A 20,482-nucleotide genomic window follows, 5' to 3' on the forward strand; every position below is an offset into this window, starting at 1 on the left:
TGGAAGGGAGTTTTAACTCCAGGCTACCTAGAGCCTTGCAACTTTTCTTCAACTATAGTAATGACGGAAACGATAAGATCGACGATGAAATAAATCGTAGCATTAACAATGGTTATGTTTGGATTCCCCAAAGCACAATTCCATTTAACCTGGAGAATCGGAAGCCGGAATGAAGTCCAGCAGGTTCATCAGCTAAAATAAATTTCTAGGCGCAGATGACGCTAAAACTACATTTCCCAGCATGCCCTGGGTTCCAGGGTCTTGTTTTCTCTCATTTCCGGGTGGATCAGGTGACTCCCCGGCTGCGCCATGGCGGAAGCAGAGGAGCAGGTAAGGGCTGCAGTTCCTAGGCAGGGGAATGGGAGGCGAGGGTGGGGCGATGGGGGCGTGAAGTGGTATTGCTGCGGAGGAGTGGGGCTGCTGCGGGGCCAGGCAGGCTCACGTGGGGCTGGGGTATGGCCAAAGTTCATTTCGGGGAGCGGAGAGGCAAGTGGGATGCAGTCTTTTGGACCGCAGGCGGAGACAGCGCCTCGACACACCCCCAGCATTTGTGGGGCAACCCTCCCTTTGGCTCTAGCCTTATGGCCTGTGTTCTGAGAAATTTTGGCTTGAAGGCAGCTTAGGCTCTCTCAGGGACTGGCTGCTTCTGGGAGGCATCACACCTGATTTGAGTTTTGAGGTCAGGTGACTGAGATTTAAGTTCCTTTCCACTCGAAGTAGGACTGAAAGACCTGATTTGCAGGTGGGCTAGGAAGGCGAAGTAGATGTGCTTAGGTTTGTTTCAGGTCTATTTCATTTGGGTACCAAGCTAGGTCAGTGTTGCATCTGATGAGTTTTACTTCGGGTCAATTTCATTTCCCTACAGAGCTAAGTCAATGTTGTATCTGTTGAGTTTTATTTTGGATCAGTTTCATTTAGTTACAAATCTGTTTTATCTGGCAGTGGTTAAGTGCATCAGTCAGGGAGCAAACAAATCTCAGGCTCTAGCGCTCGTTCCTTTTCTTAAAATGTGACTTTGGGCTAATTGTTTATAGTGATGGAGATAATTATAGTAGTCCTCATAGGGTGATTTAAGAAGGACTGGGTCTAACGCAAATTTAAAGTGCTTAGAAGAAGTTTGGCTCAGTAAAAGTTATGTGGGATAGTTGCTGATTATCAGCTGGCGGTGTTCAGCCTACACCTAGCAGTGTGACACTGGAGTTTAGGGAAAGATTAGTAATGGCAGTTGTTATTTTCATACAGGCAATAGTGGTAGCCAGACATTAGATGAAATGACAAAGTAACATCGAGTACCTCTCATCCCCCACATCCCCCACCCCCCAAAGGCAGGTCGGAATTTGGGAAAGTACCTTAAATTTCCGTTTCCAGTGTTATTTTATCTTGGCATTGTTTTTCCTTATGAATTAACAGGGCCATCAGTTTGCATAATTGCTTGTAAGCAGCGACTTGATGCACTGTCTAGTATCATATAGGAAGTTTATTTACTTTAAAAATTTACTTTGTACCATTTGCTGCTGCTGCTGCTAAGTCGCCCCAGTCGTGTCCGACTCTGTGCGACCCAATGGACGGCAGCCCATGAGGCTCCCCCGTCCCTGGGATTCTCCAGGCAAGAACACTGGAGTGGGTTGCCATTTCCTTCTCCAATGCATGAAAGTGAAAAGTGAAAGTGAAGTCGCTCAGTTGTGTCCAACCCTCAGCGACCCCATTGACTGCAGCCTTCCAGGCTCCTCCGTCCATGGCATTTTTCCAGGCAAGAGTACTGGAGTGGGATGCCATTGCCTTCAACATACTTCAATTACATAATGAAAATTGTCCTGTGTAATTTTCGCACATGCCAATAAATAATAAATTCGCCAAGGTAGAAATTAAGTTTTTGGGTCTTCATTATGTTAACAGATGAGTCTCCTCTGTACCCCTGGAGCCCCCTTTTCCATTTCAAGCAGTTTAGTAGGATATGCTTATTAAGCTCATGTAATTGCATGACTCACAGCTGGATTTGATGATTGTGAGATTGGTTTTCACACTATTCATCTCTCCTGTTAAAAAAAAAAATTCTGTGGCTGCTCTAGGTCTTAACTGTGGCACTCCGGATCTTGGTTGCAGCCTGTGAACTCTTAGTTTCGGTATGTGGGATCTAGTTCCCTGACCACGGCTCAGACCTGGGCTTCCTGCATTGGAAGCGCAGAGTCTTAGCCACTGGACCACCAGGGAAGTCCCTAAAATAAAAATTTTTGGTAGTTTCATTTAAAAGCGAAAAGCCAAGCTCCTACATTCTTAGATACAGTGTCAAGACCAGGGAGAGTTGTTCTTAGTGTTTACAAACTAGTATTTACTAACTAGTGTCTGCTATGGTTTTGTGTAGGAGTTTAGCCAAGCTGTTTGATTAAGAAGACACTTAGAAAGTTCATAGTATAGTAAGAATGGTTTGCGTTTTTATAGGACCTTCCAGTTTAAAGAATCGTCTCATGTTTCATTTGGTCCTTACAAAAGAATTCTGTTGATAAATTTTACTCTGATATGTAAGTCAGATCAGTCACCTCCTATGTTCCAAACTTTCAGGTGGCTGCCTATGCACTCTGGAAAAAAAAAAAAAGAGTCCTTAGGATAGTCTAGTTGCCCTATAGCACCTTATCACAATTGCTCCCCATTCTTGTTCTCAGACCTCATTTTCCACTATTCTCTTCCCTTTCTGTCACTCTGCATCAGCTACCCTGGCTTTCTTACTCTGCTTTCAACAAACTAGGCGTGTACCTGCCTCAGGACCTTTGCTCACGCTGCTCACTTTTTTGGACCTCAGATATTAACAGGACTTTCTCTCACTTCCTTTTTGTTTCTGGTGTTATTTTGTTTCTAGTGTTTGTTCTAGGTGCTATCTTTCTGTGTGAGACCTTCCCTGACCATTCTTCAAAACCGCCTTCTGTGTAATTTTCTCCTTAGTGCTCATGACCATCTGACATACTGTGTTTTTAAATCTCCTTTCTCCCCTCCCTATATTCTGTATATTTTTATATTCATTTTTATATATACTTTCTATGGAATGTAAGTTCCATGATGGCAAGGATTTGTTCATTGATGTATGCCTGACACCTGGAAAAGTGCTTGGTTCTCAATATGTGTTAAGTGATTGAATTTTACAGATAAGCACATTGAAATTCATATGCCTTAAGTAACTTGCCCAGGCTTGTGTCTATAATAAATCTCCAGTATTCTGTCTCCAACGCTCATGATTTTTTTACCAGAATACTCTGCCTTTTAAAAAGTTACTTAAGGGGCTTCCCTGGCAGTTCAGTAGTTAAGACTCCAAGCTTCCAATGCATGGGGCTCAGGTTTGATCCTTGGTTGGAGAACTAAGAACCCACATGCTATTTGGCCAAAAAACAGAAAATAGAACTTACTCTAAATCAACCTCTCCTCTTGACTTTTCTGAGTGTTGTATTTTTGGTGATGGCTCTTTTATCCCTCTTGATTTTAGGAAGAACCAAGAGAGTGGGATATATACTGAGTTAATATAACACAGTTCACAGACTCGCAAACTCAAGATCTCTTTTTGGGGAATATCCTGGCGATCCAGTGGTTAGGATTCTGTGCTTCCAGTGGGAGGCAGGGGTTCTGTCTCTGGTCTGGGAACTAAGATTTGCAAGCTGTGTCATGCAGCCAAAAAAGGAAAAAGATTAAAAAACGATCACTTTTTGGATATGAATGAACTTTTTTTAAAAAGTCATTGGGAAATCTTTGTTTATTCTGAGAATGGTTGAAGTGGTTAGTAAAAATAACTACATATATATTAGTTCACAGAAAGAGCTAATACCTTGCATTGTGCCTGGAAATCCTCTAACCAGCCATTTTACCTCTCGCCAAAATGATTTATAGTTGACCTTCGTAATCACAGATGCCTGACACTATTTGCCCATACTGTGCTTATGAGTGACATTCTGCCCGAAGTCTGGCTGTTTGTATGTTTGTGTATTTGTCTTAGCTCTACTGCAGATTGCTGAGTCCTCAAGATTGAGCACAGAGTTTACTCATGTCTGTATCTCTCACAGAGCCAGTGCTTTACACAGGTACTAGGTACTTAATAAAATGTTTACATGGATTTATTAGGGGGAGAATAGCCTTCTGAATTGAAAACATCACATTGTTAAGCTAGGTTCAAAGAATTTGTGCTGTTGTTTTACCTGAAAGTTTTGAAAGCTTTTCACGTGGATTGTAGGTTACATTTCCTACGTTCCTTACTCTGTCAACTCCCTGGGTACTCTATTTCCTCCCAACCAGCAGGGAACCTGGTCCATTAAAATACTTGGTCACTCAGATCATCTATTCTTTGACCAGATCAGAGAGCTTCTACACTGAGTTTCCCTCTGCCTTTTAGAAATTAGGGACATTCTCTCTGTACTGTAGAGCATTTTAGGATTATGAGATAGTACGTTGGTGAGCAGGTTTACCCTCATGTGATTGTGCCCTGTGTAAAAGTCAAAATCAAGGTGACAGACATTTGAGTGTCACAGGCTTCTTGCTTCAAGCCTGTAGCTTGGGGATTTTACTCCCCAGGATTCTTGTGAGTGTGAAATGAGATAAAGTATGTTACAGTACCAGATTGAAACAATTGGCTTGTAAATAGGACAATGATTTATAACCCTAACTTGGATTGGCTAAGTTGCAGACAATCTTCATATAGTTTGGTCAAGATAGATCTTTTAAAAGCACCTTTACTAATAAGTGGGCTTCTCTGGTGGCTTAGACCATAAAGAATTTGCCTGCAATGCAGGAGGCCAGGGTTTTATCCCTGAGAAGATCCCTTGGAGAAGGGAATGGCTACCCACTCTAGTATTCTTGCCTGGAAACCCCCATAGACAGGAGCCTGGCAGGCTACAGTCCATGGGGTTGCAAAGAGTTGGACACAACTGAGCAACTAACACTTTTCACTTTCACTTACTAATAAATAACTAAAGGAAAAGCAAAGCCCTGAACAAGAAGTTGCAAAAGCATAGGATTGGAGAAGTCTTTAGGAAACCCACTCTTTACCATTATGTAACAAGTATAGTCATGAATTAGCTCAGCCAATGACCTTGGTACCTTGTGAGTTTCTCCTCCCATCTTCCTCTGGCTTGGTTGGCTGGAGGCTGATGGCATCAGCTGATCATTAGTAGCCTCCCTGGCTCCCAGATTACCACCTTGCGGAGAGACCACTCATCAGATCTGGGTGGGCTTCTGTGTTTCATGCAGCTCCCTGCTCATGGCTACTCAGTCACAGTCGCCTTTGTTTCTTCTAGAAACTTGATCTTCCTTAGTGGGTTTTTTTTGTTTGTTTGCTTTATCAAATCCTTGTGAGTCTGGACTCTGATTTATACCTACAGCATCAGAATTTGTGAAGATGGAGTGGATACTAAATGAAGTCAGTCAGAAAGAGACAAATACCATATGATACCACTTATATATGGAATCTGAAACATGACACAAGTGAACTTATCTATGAAACAGAAACAGACTCAGAGACATAGAGGACAGGTTTGTGGTTGCCACGGGGAGGCAGGGGAGGGATGGACTGGGAGATGCAAACTATTATATAGAGAAAGGATAAACAACAATATCCTACTGTATATTACAGGGAACTATCTTCACTATCCATAATGGAAAAGAAAAATCTGTCAGTTCAGTTCAGTCACTCACTCGTGTCCGACTCCTTGTGACTCCATGAACTGCAGCATGCCAGGCCTCCTTGTCCATCAACTCCTGGAGCCTACTCAGACTCATGTCCATCATGTTGACGATGCCATCCAACCATCTCATCCTCTGTCGTCCCCTTCTCCCTCCTTCAGTCTTTCCCAACATTGGGGTCTTTTTCAATGAGTTAGTTCTTCACATCAGGTGGCCAAAGTATTGGAGTTTTGGCTTCAGCATCAGTCCTTCCAATGAATATTCAGGACTGATTTCCTTTAGGATGGACTGGTTGGATCTCCTTGAAGTCCAAGGGACTCTCAAGAGTCTTCTCCAGCACCACAGTTCAAAAAAATCCATAACTATATTCAATAAACCATAATGGAAAAGAAACAAACAAACAAACAAACAAACCATGGAGTGGATTAGCAAATATTAGCCAGTTCCCCAGACTGAGTTTAGATGGCTCTGATGCAAAGTCAGGTTTGGGATGGGGCCAGTAGGCACCAGGCGGGGGCAGTCCTCGAGGCTTTCCTTCATTTGCAGAGTGAAATGAGTGCAGCCGCTGAGCCTGGTGGGTGGAACAAGGTTGGTAACCTGCGTCTTCGGCTTCTGTCAGCTCCCAGGGTATCCTTTCATCTTACTCAGACAGCCTAGTCCTTGTGGGACCCAAAGCTTTCTGTAATGGAAGCTCTGTGCACAAGGATATCAAATACAATTCACACAAAATATTCCTCTTTCCGTGCCTTTGTCAGCTGTCGGAACCTGTTGCACTCTGTCGTCAGGCTCAGCCATGGCACACGGTGTGTTGGGACGGGAGAGAAGGTGGCAGGAAGTGTTGTGTGTTTCACGTCCATCTCCAGCCCTGTCTGGTTCTCTGGGGCCTGGTGTCTCCTCTGTTTCTTCATCCTGCAGAGTTTGGAGCTGGCCTTCCTCAAGCTCCAATCTCCCATTTCTCCCCCAGATTCTCTTCACGGTGCTTAGCAAACTATTCCCTCCAAATTGTGAGGATTTCACAACCTCGGAGGTCCTGGCTTATCTTTCTCTTCCTGGGCTGACCATCTGCTGAACCCCTCCTGGCCTCTGAGGCTGGTGTGCTGTATCTTCTTCCAGGCTGCTGTCACGGGGCCCTGATGGTGGGATCAGGGTTGAGGTGCATGGAAAGACCTTGTTGTGGGGCTCTTCCGAGCACCCAGTTAGCTCCTTCCCGGGGCTGCTGCTAGGTGGTTAACACTCTGTGTGAATCACTCTGTCCTTGTTTGTGCTGTCACCCCTCTGTCCCCCTTCTGTCACTGTCCTGTAGCCATGAGCTAATGAGCTGGAGCAAATGCACTTACTCTTATTCACAAGTGGGAAAGGAACATACAGAGGAGGTACAGTGTTACTGCCTTGGATTAGCAGCTTATTTATTTATTTTTTTTTAAGATTTATTTTATTGAAGTATAGTTGATTTACGGGCTTCCCAGGTGGCGCTAGTTGTAAAGAATCCGCCTGCCAGTGCAGGAAATGCAAGAAACATGGGTTCAGTCCCCGGGTCTGGAAGATACCCTGGAGGAGGAAATGGCAACCCAGGGCAGTATTCTTACCTGGACAATTTCATGGACGGAGAAGTCTGGTGGTCCCTGGAGTTTCAAAAAGTTGGACACCACTGAATGACTGAGCACCATAGTTGATTTACAGTATTTTACTTTCTGCTGTACAGCAGAGTGATTCAGTTTTATATACATATATATATATATATACTTTTTCATATTCTTTAACATTATGATTAAACATTTAACATTAAGGTACTATAGTTCCCTGTGCTATATAGTAGGAACTTGTTGTTTATCTCTTCTATATTTAACAGTTTGCATCTGCTAATCCCAAATTCCTAGTCCATTCTTCCTCACCCCACCCATACCCCAGCAACCACAAATCGGTTTTCTCTGTGATTCTGTTTTGTAGGTTAGTGCATTTGTGCCATATTTTAGACTCCACATGTAAGTGATTTCATATGGTATTTGTCTTTCTCTTTCTGACTCATTTCACTTAGTATGATGATCTCTAGGTCCATCCATGTTGCTTCAAGTGGCATTGTTTCATTCTTTTCTATGGCAAAGTAGTATTCCATTGTATACTGGTAGCATAATAGTAGAAGGCAGTGGCACCCCGCTCCAGTACTCTTGCCTGGAAAATCCCATGGATGGAGGAGCCTGGTAGGCTGCAGTCCATGGGGTCGTGAAGAGTCGGACACGACTGAGTGACTTCACTTTCACTTTTCACTTTCATGCATTGGAGAAGGAAATGGGAACCCACTCCATTGTTCTTGCCTGGAGAATCCCAGGGACGGGGGAACCTGGTGGGCTGCTGTCTGTGGGGTCGCACAGAGTCAGACACGACTGAAGTGACTTAGCAGCAGCAGCAGCAGCATAATAGTACTCCATCTCCTTTCATCCATTCATCTGTTGATGGACATTTAGATTGCTTCCTGTTTTGGCTATGGTAAATGGTACTGCTATGAACATTGGGATGCATGTATCTTTTCAAATTAGGCTTTTCATCTTTTCTGGATATATGCCCAGAAGTGCGGTTGCTGGATCATATGGCAGCTCTTAATTTTTTGAGGAACCTCCATACTGTTTTCCATAGTGGCTGCACCAATTTACATTCCCACCAGCAGTGTAAGAGGGTCCCCTATTCTCCACATTCTCTCTACAGAACCTTATTTCTTCTCATCGTGATCATCAGCAACCAGCTGTTGAATCCTATCCTTTGGGTAGGATAGTTGGAGACAGACAAAAGCCTTTGGGTTTATCCACAGTGAATTTAAAAGGATAACTACTAGGATCAGACAATTAATACTAGGAGAAACAGAGGCCATAGGAGGACAAATCTGGACCTTGTGGCCTGGACTCACTGGAGACAGTTCTGTGAGTGAGGTGAGGGCTAGGTTAGGCTGTGAGGAAAGTTTAGGATTTAGAAACAGCCAGTGAGTTTCTAACTTTTTTTTAGCCTCGCATTGGCAACATGGAAATGGAAGACATACAGTCCAGGCTGTGTTGTTAAAGCAAGATTGAAGGCCCTCAGCCCGACTGTACCTACCTCCTGGAGGTGCTTCCTGAGAATTGTCCTGTGGAGCATGCTTCGAGTTGGAGGAGCACTAGAAAGTGTGCAGAGTTGGGCTAAGGGCCTTCTAAGCAAGGAAGTGCTTCAGGAGGCTCGGCACTGGCATCACAAGCTCAAGGCGGGTGTGTGAAGTGGCCATGAATGGGACTGCCTGGTGTCAGGACTTTTGGGGTGTTGGTGGTGAAGTGCATTCTGTCTCCAGGACCATAGCTGCTCAGCCCCAACCGATGTTCTGTGGAAATGTGGATTTCAGGTTTATCTGAGTTTATGAAGTCAGAAATACAGATTTTTATGTGAAGGTCTTAAAAACACTACCTAGACCAAACAAAACACCTACAGTCAACATCCAGACTGCAAGTCACTCTTGCTCCCAATGACGTAGAGACTTGAGCATGTGATCTCTGGGTGAGAAGTCACCCAGTGTGCCTGGAGGGCCGTGGGTCTGTACAGAGAGTGGGGAGTGAGGCTGGAAGTGCACTGGGGGCCAGATTGGGGTGGGCTTCAATGATCTTGCTGGAGAGCAGTGACCAGTCTACTGTGTGTTTTGGGAAGATGATTCTGTCAGTGGTTGAGTAGATTCAAGAGGTCACCTGTCAAGGCAGTGAGATTTTTAGTTAATGCTGTTTGGACACATGATTAAGTTTAAGGGATTGATGTTCAAAAGAAAGGTAAAATGAAACAGTTGTTGACTTAGTTAGATTTCAGTCTGTTGCCCAGAACTTGTCCAACTATACATTTGTGTCACTAGATGCTTTCCAGCCCTTCGTTTTGGCTTCAAGCAGAGCAGCACATTTTTTTATTATGATAAGATATATATAATGTATACCATTTTAACCATTTTTAAGTGTAAGGAATCAGTGGCATTAAGTACATTCACCTTTGTGCAGTCATTACCACTATCTATCTCTAGAACTTTCTGTCATCACAAAACTGGAACTGTACCCATTAAACAATAACTCTCATTCCCCCGACATCAGCTCTAGGTAACCTCTGTTCAGCTTTCTGTCTCATAAGTGGAATACTGCGATGTTTGTCTTGTTGTGTCTGACATATTTATCTTAGAAGCTAGCACAGTTTTATAACTTACACTTTGATGATTTGAAGGTTGTTTGTTTAGTCTCTAAGTCGTGTCTGATATTTTGTGACCCCATGGACAGTAGCCCACCAGGCTTCTCTGTCCATGGGATTTCCCAGGCAAGAATACTGGAGTGGGTTGTCATTTCCTTCATTGGGGATCTTCCCGACCCAGGGATCAAACCCACATTGCCTTCACTGGCAGGCAGATTCTTTACCGCTGAGCCACCAGGAGTATGTGAAGTTAAAAAAAGAAAATGTTTGGAAGTCACTATTTTTCTATGTTCAGCCTTCTTCTTCTGGGTCACTGGGTACATTCACTTTAGATCTTCTCTAGCCTCTTTCTCTGGAGCATTGAGGCAGTGGGGCTTGATGAATGAAGGATGCTAAGAAATAACAGACCAGGCCAGTTCCTGAAGGCACTTATGCAGGGCTTTGATAGCATCGTGGGTAGAAGTGTCATTTTTTGAGGCCACAGCTCCGTTTGGGAGGTTCATGCTGATGCTGATGCTAAGTCTCTGAGTATCCTGAAATAAATGTTCTTTGTTGATACCAGCAGCCGCAGGAGGGCTGGAAGACTCAGATGTCTGATATTTGCATGCCTTAAGGTATTAGATTCTGCTTCTGCGTGGTTTCTGGTGGGAACAAATGTGTAATTTGATTTTGAGTTTTTGGATTGAAATTGCTGGTTGGGGACTTACGTTTTTGTTTTAATGACACATGTAAGTGGGATGTTTGTCCTTATACACCATGTTTATATTTGAATGGATCGCAAATTAGGAAAAAAATGTTTCCTTCGATTTAGTGTCAGTTTTGGAAAAGAGTAGTGAAGTGTTCCCTGAAAGTTCTAGAGATGGGAGATAGGAATCTTGCCGTGGCTTATTGGCACAACTGTCAAAGCCTGGTTTTGCTCATGCTAATAACTTAATGTGCAGAAACTGTCAGGGATGTTAGAAGTCATTTAAGTTCAAACTCTAAGTCTTTGCATTTTACTTTGGAGGGCATTAGGAAATTTCAAGATACTATGTGTGAAACATTTAGCATCATGAGTGATATATTATAGATGTTGAGTAAAGACATTAGAACAGTGACTATTAATATTAAGTGGAGTGTGTCTGTGTCCAAAATAGAAGGATCAGGAGGTCAGGTACACTAACCAGGGGATGATTAGTGTAGGGGAGAAGTAATTTAGAAGAGTCAGCTTGATCTATTTCATTAACTGTCTGGAGAACTGGCAAGCAATAGAATTAGATTTTTTATGTGTCATAGTTAGAGCTAAGAACAAAACATTGCTGTGGAAAGATCATAGCTCCAAGTTAATGAGGACTTTCTAATATTTAGATTATTTTGAAAACAAACAGGCTATATTAGGATATAGAGATGTTCACATTCATTATAGTTAATGTTATAACTACAATCAGATTCTTAATTACAACTACTATTCATCCCCATTTTATAGATGAACTTGTGAGCAGGGACTGTTCTGTCCACAAGGCTCTTCTGGAGGGAGCCTGCCACCTGCCAGGCTCTTAATGATTTTAGACACGTTAAATTAAAATATTTCACACACCTGGTGTCTGTTTATCCTACAGTCCAATTTGCATTGAGTGATACGTGCATCCACCTTTCTTTAAAATGTTCATTTGTTTGGTCTTGAAAAAAATTATTCTTTGTATCTAAAGTGTCCTACCCACCCCCCCTTTTTTTTTTGTCTTGTGAATGTCCTTGGCCCCCCACCCCACCCTTTTATGTCTCATGGATGGTTGAGAAATGCTTATGTTCACTGTCAGCATGTTAGTTGTAACCTTTTATTGCTATTGATATCTATAAGCACGTTAAGTAAATCTTCGTTTTGCTGACCTCTTTGAAGACGCATGGCATCAGCAGATTCTCTCTTTCAGTGGACAGGTGAGAGATTAGCGGGACCAAGTCCATTTTTCCCCCCTTTTGCTTTGTTTTCTCCAGAGCAGCAAGATTCATTGTTTAGCAAGAGGGAAACTGTTAAATGGCAGAATTTGTCTTCTGGTTAATGGTTTAAAGAGTGGATGTAAATTATACAGCTTGTTTGCGCAGTGCCTGATAAGGTACCACACTAGGGGAATTCTTTTGTAAAAGCTGTTTAAGCAAGACAGTAATTTTGACTCAGCCAGATTAATAACATAATAATTAATAGAAAAAGAGCTTTGAGCTTTGCTGTATAAAAATTGGCTTATGGACAGTTTGAAGTGGCAGTTGCCTCTTCCCTTCTGAGATCAGTAAAGACTGCTTTGCCAGACTGAGTTCCATCTTTAGTGAAGGAAGAGCTTTCTGGGTCCTCCCATAAGAAGTTCCTGGAGTCATTTGTTAAGCTGCTGACCTGTTGAGGGAGGTCACTGGGAGTGACAGATCCATGTGGACCCAGGATGACCATCTTAGCCCTGCAGGGTGTGGAGATGTCGTAGGAGTCTTGTAAAGAGTCAGACCATGTGGAGTTCTTCAAACTGGGGTTGAAGATTACTGCCAAAGAAGGGCAAATAGGTGTTGGTGGTGGGGACGTGGGGACTCTTACTCCTCGAAAATATTTTTTCTTCTTTTGTTATGTGTTCTAACCATTTTCCCCACTCTATGATTTGTAGGAAACTGGATCTCTGGAAGAATCTACAGATGAGTCTGAGGTAAGGTGGTGATTCAAGAGCATGGAAATTTCTAGCTGAGCCAACATCTTGAGCTGGTCATGCCTTGCTAAATGGAACATTCCCCGGGTTTGGGAAGGTAAGGTAGGTCATAGGTGATTAAACCTCAAAAAGGAATATGTTGGTCATCTTTTAAAGTATTAGATAGATTCATTTAAAAAATAAACGAGAAAAGGAGCAAAAAGTGTTTTCCTTATTTTGAACAATATTTTAATCCTAAGCGTGTTGGCAGTGAGGAAATTCATGCCAAATTTTACAAACTAATCTTGACAGTTAAAAACCTATTTTTAAAAATAACCATTGTAGGGTCTGCAGTATTTATTCTTTGTTCTTTTAATGAATATGATGTGCTTTTTAGTATAATTTCTGAATCACGGAAATGATATTTCATAAAAAGGGAAGTAGCTACTTAAAAACTGTTAGGGAGCTCAGTTGTAGTAAAGATTGTATTTTAAGGAGAAAAAGTAATATATAAAGGAAGCCTTTAAAAAATTTCTTCTCAAGGCTATGCATAAAAAAATAAGTTTAAGCATGCTGCTGCTGCTACTGCTGCTAAGTCACTTCAGTCGTGTCCGACTCTGTGTGACCCCATAGACGGTAGCCCACCAGGCTCCCCTGTCCCTGGGATTCTCCAGGCAAGAACACTGGAGTGGGTTGCCATTTCCTTCTCCAATGCATGAAAGTGAAAAGTGAAAGGGAAGTCGCTCAGTTGTGTCCGACCCTTAGCGACCCCATGGACTGCAGCCTACCAGGCTCCTCCATCCATGGGATTTTCCAGGCAAGAGTACTGGAGTGGGGTGCCATTGCCTTCTCCATGTTTAAGCATAACACTGATCAATTAGCTTATTAGTTTTATGAATGGACTAATAATAATAGTTACATTTTTTTTTTCTTATAGTATTTCCTTTGGCTCAGAGGACTATAAAAGTATCTATGATAACTTTTGGAAATCCACACCAATATGCTATTTAATATAATCTATTAAATTTGGACTGATATTACAGATAGTCTCTTTTATGCTTTGGGGAGAAAAGGTGGTCTTATACATATTCCTCTAGAGAACATCTTGCATATTATGCCATCATACATTTGTAGTTTTTCTGTAGAGTTGTAGTTCCTAACATTTTCACTACTAAAGATCTGTGATGCTGTTTTAATCCTGGTAAAGTGTAACTGAAATTACTTATAGATAGGATATAATAATTGTTGATTTTCAATAATGCATTGAAAGCATTTCAGAGCACCGTTTTTACTTTTGGAGAATTCTACTTAATTGAGAACCCTGTGTTCTGAGGATCACTAGTTCAGAATCCTACAGTGTTGGAGCCCTGTCCAGGAATTTCATTTCCAGGGTGAGCAGGATGTTGGCAGCTGTGTCCATCTAAATCTTTCCACCTGTATTTCAGGTATGAAATGATCCAGAAAGAGAGCAAACAAAAGAATCCGTAAGCCATGCCTCTAGCATAATTAGGCAGCAGGGAGCACTGTAAACTTCAAAATAAGTAGGGAAATAAATATTTGAAACCAATAGAGCCAGCTTTAGATTGACTGGAGCTGAGGATCAGATGGATGGAAATGAAGGGAGTGTGGCCAAGCCCCAGTGGTGGCACAAAACAAGGGGAAGTCATGCCCAGTCCCAAGTGGGGAAGTCGTGAGTACAGGTCTGAGCTTGGTGGATCTGAGAACTGATTGTTGAGAATCTAAAGGAAGGAGTTTGAAAATTCGTGAAACACCAAAAGTACAGTATTGGACGGGGCCACTTCTGCAGACAAGGGGGAGGCATTCCCTGGAGGTCTGGTGGTACAGGGAAAAGGAAAAAGCAAGAGATATCAAGGTGTCAGAAGCAAACAATATTGTACAATCAGGAGATTCACCTCTTCTCTCCACACCACCAGAAAAAGGATGCCACTTACTAAAGAAAATGTGGGACTTCCTTGGTGGTCCAGTGGTTAAGACTCAGCACTTCCCGTGCAGAGGGCACAGGTTTGATCCCTGGTCGAGGCACTGAGATCTCACGTGCCCCACACATCATGGGCCATGCCCAAAATTTAACAACAAACAAAATGCCCTTCCCTTACCAGTGTAACTAAGAAACCTAGTAAACCACCCAAACACCTCACCTCTCCCTGGGAGCACCTGATTATGCTGTCCAGGAACATCTGTCATTTAAAGATGATCTGAAATGGTAACATCCATACAAAACTGCTTACAGGATAAAAAAAGTAGTGAGAACCAAAAATTTTCCAAGAGAACACTGGCGTAACACTCCATCATAAGCTGAATATCTTGAAACAAACAAGCACACAAAAAAAACTATCTTAAACCAGAAATTTAAAAATCTCAGAATAGAAATGAACCAAAAACTAGGAAGTTAGGGAATAAAGTTAATGACATTTCAAGAATGAAATGGAAATAAAAGGTATTTTATTGTCGAGAAAACTGAAGCCCAAAAAGTAACCTGACAGTCTAATGTCATAGCTGCTTTGTGGGAGAAATGGGTTCAGATTCTGGTCCCCAGACTCTGGGTTCTTTTGGTCATCTTGCCTTCCAGCCATGGTGCCTTCTCAGGATGGTACCTCGGATTCATCTCTCAGCTGTGCTTCATACTTGCTATGTTACTTTGGGCATCGTGTCAATTCTTCCATTCTTCGGCTTCTTGATGTGAAAAATGGGAGTGACTGCTAACCTCGTATGGTTGTTGTGAGGATTAGAGAAGATTGATGTTTGCAAAGCATCATGTTTGGCGTTTAGCACGTGGGAAGCACTCTGGGAATATTAGTGATCTCCAGCTTCTATTTTAGCTATGGTGCTGGTGGCTGATTTTACAGCCTGGTGCTTCAACCTGAGGGCCTCGGAGAGTCTTCCCACACTGGCTCTAGGAAAGTGGTTACCATCCTAGATATTACCAATTCTAGTGAGTTTATGCACCAGCAGAATAGTTAGGCTGGTGGTAGAGCTGAATGAAGTCCTTGTAGCTATAGTGAGTTGGCTTGCAGTCCAGTCTTTGGAGAAGATTTTCTTAGATTTCTCACTCAGTTTGAACCACTTTCCACTTTTAAGATTGATATTGGTATTGACATACCACTTGATTCCCAGAGAATCTTTATTCTTCCTTTTCTGCCTCTGTCCCTTCTTCCCATTAGGGTTTTTTTTTTTTTTGTAAAGATGTTTTTTATGAGTCTTTATTGAATCTGTTACAATATTGCTTATTTTATGTTATTGTTTTTTCTGCCGGAAGGCATGTGGGATCTTAGCTCCCCCACCAGGGATCGAACCTGCATCCCCTGCATTGGAAAGCAAAGTCTTAACCACTGGACCACCAGCGAAGTCCCCCCTATTTGGTTTTGTAACTGTTAATTAAGCTTTCTCTTTTTGTACGTATAGGCTTTCCTTTATGAATAAGCATGTTTAAGTGCTCAGGTGATTTCCATTTTTGTGAACAACACTTAGTGTTTTCAACCATGTAGTGTAGTAATTTATTTTTCTACCACTTTTTGAAATGCTGCATTTCATATAAACTGGACTTTCACATTATAAGAAAACTACAGTGTTAGGTTATTCTGAAGTTCTTTTATTAACTTTTAATTTTTAAATTTTTAGTTGTAAAATATACATAAGACAAAATATACCATCTTAACCATTTTTAAGTATACAGTTCAGTATCACTGGGAGAAGGCAATGGCACCCCACTCCAGTACTCTTGTCTAGAAAGTCCCATGGATGGAGGAGCCTGGGAGGCTGCAGTCCATGGGGTCGCTAAGAGTCGGACACGACTGAGTGACTTCCCTTTCACTTTTCACTTTGATGCATTGGAGAAGGAAATGGCAACCCACTCCAGTGTTCTTGCCTGGAGAATCCCAGGGACGGGGGAGCCTGGTGGGCTGCCGTCTATGGGGTCGCACAGAGTCGGACACGACTGAAGCGACTTAGTCGTAGTAGTAGTAGTAGTCAGTATCATTAAGTTTATTCACATTGTTGGGCAGCCTGTTTCTGGAACTTTTCTCCACCAATACTTATTTTCCTTTTTGTTTTTGATAGTAGCTATCCTGACAGGTGTGAGGAGATATCTTATTGTTGTTTGATTTGCATTTCCCCCAAAATCAGTGGTGTTAAGCATCTTTTCATATGCTTGTGGACCATTTGTGTATCTTTGGAGATATATCCAGGTTCTTTGGCCATTTTCTGATAGAGTTGTTTGGTTTTTTTGGTTGAGTTGAATCCTTTATATATTCTGAATATTAACCCTTTTCAGGTATAGATATGGATATCAGATGGATACCTGGATATTAATGCCTTATTCAGTAGCTATAAATATAACTCAGCAACCTGTGGATAGCATGGATGGATAGATGGATAGCTAGCTAGGTAGGCAGGTATAGATTTGTGTGATTTACCTGTATTTGTGTGTGTGTGTGTCTGCGCGCTCAGTCACACCTGACTCTGCAGCCCCATGGATGGTAGCCTGCCAGGTTCCTCTGTCCATGGGATTTTCCAGGCAAGAATATTAGAGTGGATTGCCATTTCATACTCCAGGTGATCTTCCTGACCCAGGGATCGAAGCTTGGTCTCTTGTGTCTCCTGCATTCTATACCACAGCACCACCTGGAAAGCCCTACTTACATCCATATCTCTGTATATAAAAGATATTGGTAATACATAAAGAATATATATTAATATATGTATCCCTTTTTAATTATACGATACACAGATATTTAAACGTTTTCTCCCATCCCATAGGTCGGTTGCTATTTCATTCTCTGGAGTCTACCTTTGATATGTAGGCATTTTTAATTTGGATGTGATCCAGTTACCCCTTTTTACTTTTGTTTCTTGTGCTCTTGGTGTCACATCTGAGAAATCTTTGCCAAATCCAATGTAATGAAGCTTCCTCCTGGGTTTTCTTCAAAGTTCTTATTTTAAAGAGTTTGAGAAAAGAACACTGAATACTCAGAACTATCAGTATATTTTTCACTAATCTTGAAAACTGCAGCCAAATGAAATGAATTTGAGGTATGAAGTATAATTAAAATAATTGAAAGTGATATATATGTCAAGATGTCAATCTTTAAGAATTTTAACTTGTTCTTTACACTTAAAGTAGAAATGCAAAGCCAGGTTACAACCAAGATAGGAAGTAATGTTTATTTAATAAGCTACATAGTTAGGGGTCTTGCGATCATGTTAATAATTAATGGAAAATTTGGAAGATAAACTGATCCTCATATCTAGGATTTTTTTTGTTTTTAATATACAGTCATCTGTTTTTTCCATGTTGATATGATGAGCCAGACTATTTTTTGACAGTGTTTCTCTTGTAAAGTTTAACAGAAAAGTATATTATCTTCAAAAAGATTTCATTCTCATCTTGAAGCTCAAAGACCTTTTCAGTTTTTAGGGATGGATGGCTACTGTCGTATAGGTATGATATTTTGGATGATGTTACAGATTTTGGTTTATTCAACTAGTAGGGTAAGATACTGATTTCAGAATCTTTGAACTTATTTTTTATTCTGGAGATGAGAGGATTGTCTAGCTAATGTATGCATGACATTAATAATTTTGATAAAATTCCTGTTTTGTCATAAAATATATATTATTTTAGAATAATAAACATATATAAAATAATGTTAATTATGAGTTACATCCGTTTTGAAAAGTATATCAATTTCTGTGTGCAGAAATTTAGCTTCAAGCATGTTCATTACAACTTTGAATTATAAAAATTTGGAAACAGGCTAAATATCTAGAAATAAGGAATTGTATTATCTTTATAATTTAGAAAAGCTTTTTACAAAAATACCATGCGGGATAGTTGGCAAGCTCTTTTGGTCAGTGTTTAGATAGTAAATACTTAAAGCTTTGTAATCCGAGAGACAATATTGAAGATATTATGTAGGTATGTAACCATATAAAAATGTAAAAGCCCTTCTTAGTTTGTAGATTGTACAAAACCAGGCATCTGGCTGGATTTGGCCATGGACTGTAGTTTGCTAATTCCTGATTAGCATATCATCCAGTTTCTCTTCAACTTCCAAAGTGCACATATGATCATAGGGAAAAATACTACAAGGCCATGTTATCGCTGGGTCATGTGACTCTCATTTACTATTATAATCTGTCTTCATTTTTCTAAATTTTTTATAACAAATATGCATTACCTTTGGGGCTTCCCTGATGACTCAGATGGTAAAGAATCTGGCTGCAGTGCAGAAGACCTAGGTTTGATCCTTGGGTCAGGAAGATCCCCTGGGAGAGAAGGGGAGAGAAGGGAATGGCTATCCACTCCAGTATTCTTGCCTGGAGAATTCCATGGACAGAAGAGCCTGGCAGGCTACAGTCAGTCCATGGGGTTCTAAAGAGTCACACATGACTGAGCGAGTAACACTTATGTGCTTATGTATTACTTTATATACTTAACAAAACAATACAAGTATTCCTTTTTAACAAAACATATTAATGTCTATGCTGCTGCTAAGTTGCTTCAGTCGTGTCCGACTCTGTGCGACCCCATAGACGGCAGCCCACCAGACCCCGCCGTCCCTGGGATTCTTCAGGCAAGAACACTGGAGCGGGTTGCCATTGCCTCCTCCAATGCATGAAAGTGAAAAGTGAAAGTGAAGTCTCTCAGTCGTGTCTGACTCTTAGCGACCCCATGGACTGCAGCCTACCGGGCTCCGCCGTCCACGGGATTTTCCAGGCAAGAGTACTGGAGTGGGGTGCATTGCCTTCTCCCCTTAATGTCTATACATGTTAGAAAAGTCCATAGCAGTTGCTGTTATAGAACTTTTGGGTTGCAAAGGTATGGAACCTGACATAAAACTGTGTCCTTTCCTCCCTACCTCAAACTCAGACAGGGGAATTAGAGGAAAACTTTGGTTTATTTCTTGGCCTCTGTTATTTCAAGATTTTATGTAAGGCCAGAATAGTTTATACTCTAATAAACATTTTTTTTTCCCTGAGATTTTTTTTTTTAAGTGTTAAATTCTGAGATAATTGTAGATTCACTTGCCAAAATAAGAAGTAATACAGAGAGATTCTTTATACCACCTACCTAGTTCCAAAATGCTAACATCTTGGGTAACTAATATTGCACAATCAGATGTGATATGCTGTGAGACTGATATTGGTGCAGTCTTGCAAACCTTAATCAGATTTTACCAGTTTTTTGTGCATTCGTGTGTGTAAGTGTATATTTGATTGTGTGCACTTTTATCACATGTGAAGATGCTGTCACGATATAGAACCATTCATTACAGGGAGAAAAACAAGTTCCCTTGTAAGTCACAGCCACTCCCTCCCCTGCCCCCATGCCTGGCAGCCACTGTTCTATTCTCCATCTCTGTATGTTTGTCATTGCAAGTGTATTATACGGATGGAACCGTGCAGTGTGTTTATCTTTTGAGATTGACTTTCTCCTACTCTGCCAGTCTTGTCTTTTCCCTGGCATGATGAGAACATTTACATTGAAGGCAATTATTGACACATCAGGGCTTAAGACTGCAATTTTTTGTTTTCTGTTTGTTCCTGTTTTTCACTTCCTCTTGTTTCTCTTTTTTTGTTTTTTGTTTTTGTTTCTCTTTTCTTCCCTGTCAGTGAGTTGCTTGAACATTTTCCTGAAATTCTGCATTGATTTATTTATAACAGTATTTTTGAGTACATTACTTCGTGTGATTTTCTTAATGGTTGCTCTTTGTGTTAAAATATGCATATGTAACTGCTCACAGTCTGCTGGTGTCCTCAACATTGTAATATTTCTAGTCATGTGTGGAAACCTTACTTCCCATTTTTTTAAGTACAGTTGTCTTAAATATGTTTCATGTTCATTGAGCTTATCAGTTGGTATTAGACATTTTAATTCAAATATCAAATATGCTTTAAGAAGCTTATGAAAATAGGGATAATCTGCTGTGTTTACCCCTACTCCCACCCATTTTTATGTTTTCTTTTTAAAGTTCTAAACTTTTTTTCTGTTA

General features: G+C 41.2%; 1 protein-coding gene across 2 annotated transcripts in view; it reads left to right on the forward strand.

Moving 5' to 3' along the window:
- The first annotated feature begins 287 nt into the window (after window positions 1-287).
- Window positions 288-20,482, forward strand: part of VPS41 (VPS41 subunit of HOPS complex) — a 226,380-nt gene continuing 206,185 nt past the window's right edge. The window contains exons 1-2 of one of the 2 annotated variants that reach the window (XM_059885622.1): window positions 288-330; window positions 12,453-12,491. In XM_059885622.1, coding sequence (XP_059741605.1) covers window positions 310-330; window positions 12,453-12,491 — 60 coding nt within the window. In that variant the 5' untranslated portion in view covers window positions 288-309. 2 annotated transcript variants of the gene reach the window in all.

The sequence above is a fragment of the Bos taurus genome, chromosome 4, assembly GCF_002263795.3.
Source record: "Bos taurus isolate L1 Dominette 01449 registration number 42190680 breed Hereford chromosome 4, ARS-UCD2.0, whole genome shotgun sequence".
Lineage (NCBI taxonomy): Eukaryota > Metazoa > Chordata > Mammalia > Artiodactyla > Bovidae > Bos > Bos taurus.